Consider the following 12,907-nt stretch of genomic DNA (forward strand, 5'->3'; position numbering starts at 1 on the left):
GATTCTTAGATTCATACACAAGAAATCGATACACATTTTATGTTCTGCATAACCAATGAAAATACAATCCATAGTTTTATGACCTATTTTCATTTGCTTTGGTAGTGGGGCCATTACCTTGGCAAGACATCTCTACATTTTCAAATGTTTGTAGGAAGGTTTCTGACCTTTTCGTAATTCGTGTGGTGTCTTGTATTTTTCTTTTTGGGGTACCTTATTTAAAAAGTAATTATTGAAAGGACAACTCCCCCCACATATTCTGTGATAACCCAGAACTACCTAACAAGGCATTCATCATTTCTTTTAGAGTTCGATTTTTTTTCGCTCGACAACTCCATTTGATTGAGGAGAATAAGGTGGTGTTACTTCGGTATAAAAAGAAAAATATGTCTTAAGATTATTATTCGAGAGTAACAATCCGAGACTAAATTGGAACCTAAGAAAAGTAAAAGAAATAATCAAGTTCTTTTAAAAAAAATAAAAGAGAATTAAGGAAATAAAATACTCTATATTTTGATCATGATATCGGAATTAGTTGAGGCATGTCGCTACACAGTTTCCTTAAGACAAATTTTCGGCCACTCCTTGGTGCTCGAGATTCTTTGATCGTCTGTCTCCCAAGATACAATAACTAGATGATCAACTACAGTATAACAACAATAGAGATCACGAACTTTTCTTACCTACGACTATCACCAGAAAACTTGTAACACCCCAACCCGTATCCGACCCGAATACGAATCCGAGGTGTCACATTGACTTTTCAAAACTTGTCTCTTAAAAAAATCATGAAATTTTTAACTTTCATTAAATAAAATTTGTTGTTTTACATAAAAGAAACCGTTTGGTTCTACAAATCTTATCAGAGCATATTCAACTATATCAATTAGTACATGCTAACTACATTTAACATAACAAAATACATAATCACATATATTTCTTTTCTGATCTAAACTTTGTAAAGGAGAGCTGACCTGTCTTGCTCCTCTTAACGTCTCTTCTCGCTTTCCGGAACCTACGTGTGAAACAATCACACGCTAAGTCGATGACTTAGTGAGGCATATAAAATATATAACGTAACCATGACTCCTAACAATGAATGCAGGTTTTCTACTATCATATCAAACAACCTCATATACACTTCCACATAATGCATATATACATACATATACATCAACATATCATCTATGCTTATATACTCTTTCATGTCCATAAAGTCCTGTGTATTTATCCCACTCAGCTTATCACATTTTCCTATTATCATTTAATCATTTCTTCTATATAATTCTTAATCATATAATTTATATCCCAAAATCACATATCTTATCCCTTATTCCATAAGTTCTATCGATCATATACCCATAGGTTTTGGTGACAAACTCTATATCATATTCTTGTATAACAACTCCTTATATTCTATTAATTCATTTTTCGTATAAGTTATCACATAAACATATATATTTTAGTAACTTATCGTAAATTAACTCCTATGATATTTTCATTGAAATATATAGTGTTTCCTATACAACTTATCTCATATATTCTTATTCTTATTCATATATATATATTTTCTATTTGATATATTATTTTCTTTGTATATATTCTAATATAACTTCCATTATACTATTTCATTCGCAGAGTATATTTCACACTACAATCCTAATTATTATATTCATATAATCCTATAGTTCACTCCCCCATTACATATACTTATACTTATGGAGTTCACAACATTTCTCAAGCAATTACTCATAACTTATCATATAAGCTCATTTTATTTCCTTATAATCCAACATATCAAACAATCATAAATTATAGCATTAAACCATGTAACATATGCAATACATTCAACTAATACACTCACTTCCAATTACACAATTATATAACAATCATATTACTTCTTATTTATATTATATCTTTACTGGCCCATGTACACTTTGGAGAACTAATGATATGTGAGTCTATTGAGGTTGCGCATTAATGATGTCACCATAGCTCGAATAATTCCCACTATGGGCACTGAATATTTGTCCCGAAGGACCACTATGTCCCGAAGGACCACTGAAAATCCCTCGCCTCTTGGCATGCCAACTATACCTCTAGCTCTCATTTCATAGAACATGGGCATTATGATTTATATCATTTCACATATTTCATATATACACGTTGATCACTTACATGTAGAACATTTCATATGATTCACCTATCATATGTACTTTCTCTTTCATATATCTCATATCACATAGTTCACTTCCATATAAATCACATATCACATATACATGTAAACACTTAATTTATTATTCATGTAATTCATGTCACTTCTCATATGATTTCATATTCATATATCAAACAGATCATATTACTTTGCATGGATTACAAAAACATATATATATTATCATGTTTATCATCAAGGTTCATTCACTTAATCTCTTATACGCGTATATCACATATTCATATCATTCATTCAAATCATGTCACACACATACAATAACATATAGCTCAGACACTCATAGCAAATACATGCTCAGGTTCATGAATTCATGCATAACACTATAGGAAATAGACTTATCGCAAGTCTTATTTCCATTAAACATCATATGCTATCTAATATGCACTCACCTTGGCCTCACTAAGTTCCAATCCACTTTTATGATTTCTTTTCTTTCGATCGAATCTTAACTTGATGATCGTTCTAGAACTTGTACGTGCTCGATATCTACATAAATATACATTTTAATATAATTATCATATATCTACACCTTATAATTTGATGCTAATAACTTGAACGAATTTAATAGACCAATATTCACTTTTTCCTTTAAAGGTGTACCGATACACTATGGATGCATCGATACACAAATTAGGTTCGAAATACCCATGCATCGATGCACCCTTTAATGTATCGATGCACCTTCAAAATTGGTCTTAGTGCATCGGTGCATATTCATAGTGTACCGATGCACCTGCCCAGAATAGGCTATTTTTACCCAAAATTCCTCAATACTTTACCCAAATTTTCATGTATAAACCCTTTATTATGCTATCAAACTCATCTATAACCATTATAATAAATTTCTAGCATTCCAACACCTTATAATCTCCCATATTTCATCCAAATTCTTAAAGCTAAGAATCATACCAAAATATCAACATGATCCAAATTCAATTCTAATGCTTTAGACTTCTTAATTCTTCTTATGTCAAGTCAAAAAACTCATCAAAACCCTAAAAACCAAACCATATCAAAATTATCTTTAAAACTCATTTTACAAATCCCATCATAATTCACTCATCTTATTGTTTTAAGTTTATATAAGCTTTCCTTAAGCTTATATAACACCCAATTATTCCAACCCAACCTATAAATTCAAGGAATTAACAAGATGAAATCAACTTACCTTTGCTTTGGCTCTCACGGTGAAGAGAAAGAAGAAGAATGGAGAGTTCTCTGGAAATTTTCCCTCATTTCCCACGTTTATATAGCCTACAAAAAGAAAGATAAAAATCTTTCTTGTTAAATGGCCATTTTACCCTTCTTTCTTTCATTCTTTACTAAATCATCCATCACAAAATGTTTCCAATAAAGTCCCTAAACTTTTAACTTATTTCAAAATTAAACCCAGAACTTTCAAAATCCACATTTTAGTCACTAGCCCTGTTTTAGGATGTTACAAAACTAAGGGAAAATGGATATTTTCTGAGAATGAGAAAATATTTTCAAGAGAAGAAAGCTTCTTGAGTTCTGAGTTGTGAAAAACTGAGAGATTTGCTCGGTATTTAGAGGGGAATTTCGAGAGGGTTCTTCTCCAACTAAATCTCTTTTAATATCTAAATTTAATCTCTTTTAATATCTAAATTTAAATAGATAATGATATATTTTAAATTTAAAATATTTCATTCGAGAGATTTACTCCAACAAGATATCTTTTAATATATAAATTTAAATAGATAATAATATCTTTTAAATTTAAAATATTAAACAGATATACATTCCTTTTGTTATTCAAATTAAATAAATATTATTTTAATTTAAAATACACAAAAGTATATAATTATATTTTAATATTCAAAGTTAAAAAGGTAAAACATACAATTTTAAATTGACATATTTAAAGAGTAATTATCCTATTAATATTTAAATTAATTCATTTATTTTAAATTGTAATATCTAAAATGACTCTGAATTTAATATAAATATTAAACCAATCAATGTAATTTAATTTTTTTTCTCAACAACCCCTCCATTCGTCGGTCTGCACAGCTGAAACAGCCTCTCGGCAGTCCGTCTCCACCATTAACCGTCGTCAACCCTGCTGCAAACCTTCAAACAAATCCCATAGTTCTGCCTCCCAAGCCGAACATCTTCCAATCGCTTTAATAAATCCCATAATCCATGCTCCTGAATGATCCCGTTAGACTCCTCCGCAAGCAGCTAAACCGACAGCATGCGCATTCCATCGACTGGTACGAACCACAGTGTTTGAGGTCCTGGAAGGGCCTCCCAGTCGAACGATGATGGCTTCTCTAGCTTCAGTCTGTAACCTGCGAATACAAACTAAAATATTGTCCTCCGGAAGAGCAACCGTACTCAAAACAGAAACATTCCTACGTTTCCATAAGCACAAAAGTGCGGCATCGAACAGAAGTTCCCAGTCTTCGCTGACGATCGGGAAATAGGAAGGTTGTGTGAGGTTCCTCAAGAGACAATCCCGAAGTCCCATATTCATGAATTCATGCAGCCACTAAGGTTTGATAAGACCATCCCAAACTCTTTTGGCGACCGAACAGTAAGGGAGCAAGTGCTCGATCGATTCTAGAGCATGGCCACACACACCACAGCTTGCATCATTGCTCAAATGACGTCGAACCCGTTCTTCGTTGGTTAGAATCTTTCCATGAAAAAGTAACCACAAAAAGGATTTAATCCTAGGTAAACCTTGGAATGCTGAAATGGCTTTCCATCCAGGATCAACAGAGTTCACTGAACTCCCCGAACAACGCTCATATGCAGACTTAGTATAACGATATTATTTTGTTCTTAAGTTAAATAATTTATTTGTTTTGTGATTTGATATTTAATTCTTTTTTATAGTAATTTTTTTTTTTATAATTTAATATATCAACTTTTTATGATTTATTTTTTATTTTTTAAAGTTCTCTCCTATTTTAATTTTATTTTGATCAAATTTTAACTATATGTTTCTTTATATATATAGAATACCGGTGTAACTTAAATTTTTATTTTAGACCAACTTTTTTTTATAATATAATCTCTTAACTTTATATTTTATTTAATTTGTTCCTCTAACTTTATAAATTATTTTTTGTCATCAATTTCTTGAATCTTTTATCATTATTTTCAAGTGTTTTACATAACTCCATTGAAAATTGTTCAAATATTCATAAACTCGATTACCATAAATTCCTTTTTATTCAATTTGATTGAATAATCAACCTTAATAAGAAATGAGTAGTTTCAAATGAATTAAAAGTCAAAATTGAATAATTAAGATTATATTAAAAGTAATTTAAAATTTGAAGGAACTGCACGAATTGAATGATATTAATAATAAAAAATAATATTTTTAAACATATAGTATATTTTATTTAACCAGGTTAATAAGAAAAAAAGTTGACAAAGCTTTATAAAACAAGGGCCTTATATTACTTTTGTTAAATATGTGGAAAAAAAGAAAGCAAAGGAGGCGCAGCGAATCTAGAAATTCCCTTTCTATAAATAATATTTTATACAAGTCAAGTTTCAGAAAGAACCCGAGGAGAAGAAAACGAAAACGAAAAACGAAAACGAAAACGAAAACGAAAAACGAAAACGAAAAACGAGGGAGAAGTGTAGAAAAAGCAGAGAACGGAAATTTCAAGTCTTTGTTTGTGTGAAAGATTTCATTTCTTATATGGGACCTCTCTCTCACTCTTTCTTCCATTATCTCTCTAACACCACCCCAAAGCGTTCTACTTGTTTTTCTTTCTTCTCTCTCTAGAAACAAAATCAAATTTCAGGACTTCAACAATTATTCTTTATTCTTTATTTTTTTTGTTTAAGAGAGTGGTCCTGTAAATCGGAATCTCCTTCTGTTTGTTATTCAATCTGATGATGATCTAAGTTCCTTTAATGGTGTTACAAAAACACCCATTTGGTTGTAAAAGCTGTATTTTTTCTGTAAAGATTTATTCTTTGTTGATGTTCTGGGGTTGCTTGGGAGCTATGAATTATCTATGATGGGGAAATAAAACAATCTTGAAGGAGGAGTGATTACAGGATGTGGGTCTGAGGTAAAAATTCTTTCTTTCTTTTTCACCACTATGGTAATTTGACTTATAGATTTTTTAATTTTTTTATCTCGTTATGATTTGGTTATTTGGATTCTCTTTTCTTTTAATTGTGTTATTTGAACCTTTTAGCTCAACTATAAATTTTTAATTAATTATTATTGTTATTATTATCTTGTTTTATTTTGTACTTTGTGATTTCTGGGTTGGGATTGTTGGTAATTTTGGTTTGATGGGTGTTATACCTTTTGCAATGAAATTTTAGATGTTAATATTTGGCAATTTGTCATATTAGTTTAGGTATTAGTTATGTGGGATCTAGTCTACTAATTTAGCATCTCAATGTCCCCATTTCTTCATAAATAGAATAGGATTTGCCTTCTTGTTCATAGGTTCCTAACTTTCCTGCTAAATTATGTTTTTATCTGGGAGTTTTCAATATGCATATGAAGTGGGCATGGTTCTTAATTTATGGTGTACTTGACTTGCATTATACTCCTAAATCTTGGTTTTATGTGTCTACTTTTGGTGGCATTAGCTATGAATTTATGATTTGATACCTTTCCATAAATGTAGGACAAAACTCTTTTACATTTTAGCTGGAACTATCAACTATGTATGGGAACTATTTTATTGTATGGACATATTGTACCAAACAAAGGTGTGACGATTCATTGGTTTTGATAACTATATTTACAGAACGTAGTTGACGATATAGCATGCATCATTTAAAGTGGGGATAACGTCGAAATTTAGGGCTTCAACCATTGTTCATTATTTTTATTAGCCGGATGTGTCCTTTATTTTTGTGATGGTTTGTGATATTTCCTTTGGGTTGCTGTTGAATTTGCTCATCAACCAGGCATATGCCATAGACCTTCAACTATGCGACCTGGTTTTATGTGAAAGTGGTTTCTTCAATCATCTTTGGTGCTTTAGCAAGTTGTTAGGCTGTTCTTTAGGATTTAGGATCATTCAATTATTGTTGAAGCTTTTTTTAATTATTTTTTGTTAAATCACCGTCAGCAAGGCATTCAACCAAGTTTTTCATCTTTGGTTACTTGGGTTGCTTTCTATCACATGCATTCATTTCTTAAATGGGATAGGATCCATATGTTAGCAGCAGCGGTAGGGTGCATGACAAATATTCCGCACTTTTTTAACAAAATCCAACTCTGCTAGAAAAAAACATTTCTCACATTTTTGAAGAATTTCTTTATTCTAAGAGAATTTAGAGTGCCCTTTCGATGTTTATATGTGTTTATTATCTATGATTTCTGCTATAAACAATGTGAATGGATAACACTGCAAGTGATTTTTTTAGGCCAACAAGTATTAAGATTCTAGTAGTTATGATTGTTTACTATTTATCAAATTACCTAGACTTGTTCACTGATTTCAGGAATGGGAACAAAAGTGCAGTCTAAAAGCTATCTTCCAGGATATTACTCAATGAGAGATCTAAACGATGATTCTAGCAGTTGTAGCTGGCCACTTTATTGCGGTGATAAGACCTTGATAAATGGTCAGTATTACAGTGGTTTTTTCCCGAGGGCCATTGCAGATGCATATCCTGGTTGTGATAAGAATGCTTTGAAGCGAAAGATGCTTGAGCATGAGGCAATATTCAGGACTCAGGTGGGCCTGTATTTAGTTTTGTATGGCTTTTGCCTGAAATATTCCGATGAAGTTGAGTGTTATTTGTATATATATTTTGTAGATATTTAAATATCTGGAGTTCTCTGTCTTTATCCAGGTGTATGAGCTTCATCGCTTGTATAGGACACAAAAGGACTTGATGGATGAAATAAAAAAGAAAAAATTACCAAAAAGTCAGGTTCCTGTTGGGCCATCGTTTTCATTTAGCCCGTTAGCTTCACAAATTACAAACGAAGATTCTCATAAGTTGTGTATCCTCAGCTTCCCTGTGGCAAACTCCAATTGTGCTGGACCATCTGTATCTGGTGTTGAGCGTAGTCATTCTCCCCTGAGTTTCGTGAAGGGAAACAGCATCCAAGCTGGTTCCTTTCCGCCCCAAAATGGAGATAACTCGAATGATGTTGAGGTGGTAGAATGCAGACCCGCAAAAGTGGGAAGGAAAACATTTGATCTTGAACTTCCTGCGGATGAGTACATTGATACTGAAGAAGCAGCACAGTTCAAGGATCACACAGCACCCGGTGATGTTGGGAAGGCTGGTTGCTTAGGTGATACTTCAAGATCCAATACATATTTGCGGGGAAAAAATAGTTTGGTCGACTTGAATGAACCTATTCAGATTGAAGAAACCAATGGTTCTTCATACTCTCACTGCCAAGATCCCGATTGTGGAGGCTGTGAACCATCTGTGAAACCAAAGCAAGAGCTTCCCGGTTTGTCAAAAGAAATTTCTATCAACTCTCATCGCCAAAGTGATAATTGGTCCATGAATAATGTACATGTTGAAAGCAATGGAAATGCTAGAGGATTCTTTCCCCATTTGCTTGAAGCAGGTCAATAAATGATATTTCCCTCAATTTTTTTCTTTTTGATACCAGACCGAAAAAAGTGTGGACTGCCTGATCATAATTTAACATGTAATTTGTTTTTTCTAATGTGAATATTGTCTTTCTTTGCAGAGCATTGTAAAGCCAACTTAATATCCACTTCTCAAGGTTTTCAGTCCGAGAAGTTGCCTGTATTGTCTCAGCAGTTAAAGGTTCTTTTTGACAAAGCTCATGATCCTCCAACTTTTTCGCTAACTGGTCAAAGCAAGGCAGAGCTCTCTAGAGAGACAACGGTTCACAGTTTAGAAGTTTCCGAAAGAAATTGTGAAATCTCCAATAACAGTAATCCAGGTTCAATCATGACTTCCGACGTACCCAGTTTGAATCCATTTACTTTTTCCGATGCTGTAAAGCAATGGTCTCATTCGGTTTCTTCGTGGGAAAAGCCTTTCAGTCACCTGAATTCGATGTCACTTCAGACTCGCCCATTTTTGAATTCATCTAGTTCTTTTAGTAAGAGTTCCATGATGGCACCGCAAAGCAATGAAATTTTCTGGGAGAAGTGGCAGGTGAGTCGCAATTCTAAACTTAACCCTGGTTTTGGAGGTGAATTGCCCAATCGAAATGGATGTTATAATGGATCATCGTCCGGGTCCAAGGAACCTGCAATTTGCTTCCCTTCCATCATTTATGATTACCCAAAATGTAGTAATGATAGTAAGGGGGTCTTTGAGCACTTTACTCATGATTCAACTAAGCTATACAACTGGCCAAATAGTGTTAATATGAAGTCCAGAACTGATATGAATTTGAATGCGCTGCTTTCTAACGGTTCATCTATCGAACCGGTTTTGCAGCAAGGTCGTCAAATAGATGGAGGAAGAAAGCATGAGGACCATCTTCCAGGTCTGCCATGGTTACGAGCCAAGCCTGCTTGTAAGAATGAGGCCACTAGTGAAGGAAGGGATTTCCCTGTTGTAGAGTTGAGCTTCTCTCAATCTTCTACAAAGCAGTTGACCTTAAAAAATGAGATTAGAGATGGTTTCAATCAAATTTTGACACGAAATGTGAAATCACTTCTGTTCTCTGATAATGCCAATGCCAGCAGGAGTGAAATAAGTGAATTCCTGCGCAGTAAAATGATTCTAGGGACTCCTCTTTATGAAAAATGTTTTGTTTCTAAGAATGAGTCTTCGTTGACCTCCCCATTCGTATCTGTTCCTGCACCATTTGAAGGTGAAGCAGAAAATAAGGAGAGAAATAGGTTAATTGATATTAACTTACCTTGTGATGCAACGATTCTCGATGTAGGCCAAGACTCTGTTGCAGAGAACTCAGCCTTAGAGAAGGAAACAGAGAGAAATTTATCAAGTCGAAGACCTGAAATTGATTTGAACTCCTGTGTTGATGATAATGAAGCTTCTTTTACACCCTCTGGTAGGAGCACTAGCATGAAGATGGCTGGGGGAATAGATTTGGAATCTCCACCAGCTCCGGAGCTTGAGGATGTTATTCACGGAGAAGAATTGCCAGAGAAGGCATGTGAGTTACCTTTGCCATCAGTACAAAACAAAGATGACTGCTTGCAGGATGAACTTATTAAAAGCGCAGCTGAGGCAATAGTTGCCATCTCGTCATATGGTCTGTGCTGCCATTTGGATGATGTCAATCTCAATCCGTCTGAGACTTCTGAGATAGACACCCTTAATTGGTTTTCTGAGACGATTTCCTCTTTTGGCAAGGATCTTGAGAGCAAGTTTGAGGCTATTTCGATAGTTAAAATTGTGGATCAAGATGAATCTATTTTGGAAGAAATTGATTACTTTGAATCTATGATTTTGGAATTAGCAGAAACCAAGGAAGAGGATTACATGCCCAAACCTCTGGTTCCTGAAAACTTTAAAGGGGAAGAAACCGGAACTACCCCTTTGTTAACAACCCGAACACGGAAGGGCCAGGGAAGGCGAGGAAGGCAGTGGAGGGACTTCCGAAAGGACATCCTTCCAGGCCTTGCTTCCCTATCAAGGCACGAGGTAACAGAAGATATTCAAACATTTGGATGGCTTATGAGAGCAATGGGACATTCATGGCAATCTGGACTGACAAAAAGAAATGGCACCAGAAGCGGGCATGGTAGGCGGAGGCGACTGTCAGTAGCTACTAACAACTCCTCTCCTGCTTCGGTAGCTGACACAACGTCCACGACATTGGTGCAGCAGCTTAACGACATCGAAGTGAGGTTGGAGGATAGAAGCCTTACCAGATGGGGGAAAACAACTAGACGGCCTCGCAGGCAGAGATGCCTTGCAGGTAATTCTCCACCTCTTGCCAAAACCTAGTAACAAATACAGGCTTTTAATGTATTAATTGAGAATACTATAGAGGGAACTAGTTCATTGTGTAAGACACTAATTTTTTAGTTCGCATTTTTTTTTATTATTATTATTTTATTATATTATTATTATTAAGATTATTATTATTATTATTATTATTATTATTATTATTAATATTATATTATTATTATTATTATTATTATTTATTATTAAATAAATATATATTACAAATTACAATCAGACCCAGAAGGCCCAAATATCAAACCCAGACTGGCCCAACAACAAACCTTAAACCCATCTAGGATTTTCTATCATCTCTACCCTAGCCGCCGCATCATCAACCGTTGGATCTGGCAAGATCCAACGGCTCCAGCAAGAAATCCTAGGGTTCACCAACCCTAGGGAGATTTCAGTCGCCTCTGCCTCTAGTCGACCCACGTCGACGTTCCAGCTGCTGTCGCCCTAACCAGAAGCCTCCAGAAGACCTTAACAACCGTCCACGTTGCAGTTATGGGGTGAGTCACCACATAGTTCGGTGACTCACTGAATTTCACCCATGGGACCGGTCCGAGGAGCCTCTCGACGAGGCCTATAAATGGCCACCATTTCCTGCAAGGGGGAAGAAAGACAACAAGAAAAAAAAACGAGAAAGACACAAACGGAGCAAGAACGAGCCAACAACAACACCAACGACACAAAGAAGCAAAAAAAATAACTAAGAGAAGAGGAAGGGACTTACCATTGTTGTTAGAGCCACCAAGCACCTCCTAAGCATTCGAAAACGGAAGGTATAAATTGTAGATTTGCTCCGATTAGGAGCTTTTTAAGGGAAACGGAGGTAATATTCAACCTCAGTAGGTTGAGATCTATATTCTAGGGTAGTTTAAGAAATTCCGGCCACCATCGACGGTGGCCGGCGATGGTGATTGACACCGGAGCACGGTGGGAGTTGGCTGCCAGACTTCCCTTTAGGGAGGGAAGTTAGAGAGAAGGGAGAGGTTTTGGGTTTTTAAATCCCTCTCCAAACGACGTCGTTTTGGAGAGGGACCTTTGTGTAATTTAGATTATGGATAAACCCTTTCTGAAACCTTTAAAGTTTGTATACTTCCATCTTAGTCACTAAATTAAATTTTCGAGCATTTTAATTTTGTTCCCGAATTTTAGTTTATTATAATTTAGTCATTTACAAAATTATATATATTTTAGGTAAAATAATAGATTTAGACCTTTAATTTTAATATTTAATATTTTAATCTCGAACGCATGTTTTAATTTATCTTAATTTGATATTTGAATTTGATATAATTTTATTTTAATCACTAAATTAATAAATGTGTAAAATAGCATGTTTAGTCATTGTAAATATTAAATGATTAATTACGAATTAAGACATTTAATCTTAATATGTTATAATTTAGTCCTTAATTTTAATACTTTCATTTATTTTACAAGTTTTATTACTTTTTAATTTAATCTTATAATTTTATTTTTCTTTATTTTGGTCACTATTTTATTTTATTATTGCCCCTTTAATTTCAATATTTTTAATTTATTATTTTTATCCCCTATAATTTTAATAATTTTTATTTTTGTTTCTTATAATCAATTATGATTAAATATTAAATGTTTTGTTTATTGATTATAGATGTTAGGTGATAATAATTATATTATAAATATATTGGTAATAAAATCAACATGAGAATAGTATGTTATTAAAGATATTCAACTATTCTTGACTTCTTAAATTATTAGTCACGCATGTATAGTAATGTATTCAAAGATGATTGTGTTTAAAATATA

At 33.9% G+C, this 12,907-nt stretch overlaps 1 protein-coding gene across 1 annotated transcript; it reads left to right on the forward strand.

Annotated features, from left to right (window-relative positions):
- The first annotated feature begins 5,815 nt into the window (after positions 1 to 5,815).
- LOC120141599 lies at positions 5,816 to 11,221 on the forward strand. The gene is made up of 4 exons (XM_039156418.1): positions 5,816 to 6,291; positions 7,691 to 7,926; positions 8,045 to 8,780; positions 8,907 to 11,221. Exons 2-4 carry the CDS (start codon positions 7,693 to 7,695, stop codon positions 11,111 to 11,113), a joined length of 3,177 nt encoding a protein of 1,058 aa, XP_039012349.1. The 5' UTR covers positions 5,816 to 6,291; positions 7,691 to 7,692; the 3' UTR covers positions 11,114 to 11,221.
- The last annotated feature ends 1,686 nt before the right edge of the window (positions 11,222 to 12,907 follow it).

This window comes from Hibiscus syriacus, unplaced genomic scaffold (assembly GCF_006381635.1).
Source record: "Hibiscus syriacus cultivar Baekdansim isolate YM2019G1 unplaced genomic scaffold, ASM638163v2 tig00002237_pilon, whole genome shotgun sequence".
NCBI lineage: Eukaryota > Viridiplantae > Streptophyta > Magnoliopsida > Malvales > Malvaceae > Hibiscus > Hibiscus syriacus.

Bases quoted from the DNA above. Each gene is read 5' to 3' on its own strand.
- LOC120141599 (XM_039156418.1), top strand. From the start codon at position 7,693: ATGGGAACAAAAGTGCAGTCTAAAAGCTATCTTCCAGGATATTACTCA. The intron at 7,927-8,044 runs GTGGGCCTGTAT...GTCTTTATCCAG, and splicing joins AGGCAATATTCAGGACTCAG to GTGTATGAGCTTCATCGCTT. The intron at 8,781-8,906 runs GTCAATAAATGA...CTTTCTTTGCAG, and splicing joins TCCCCATTTGCTTGAAGCAG to AGCATTGTAAAGCCAACTTA.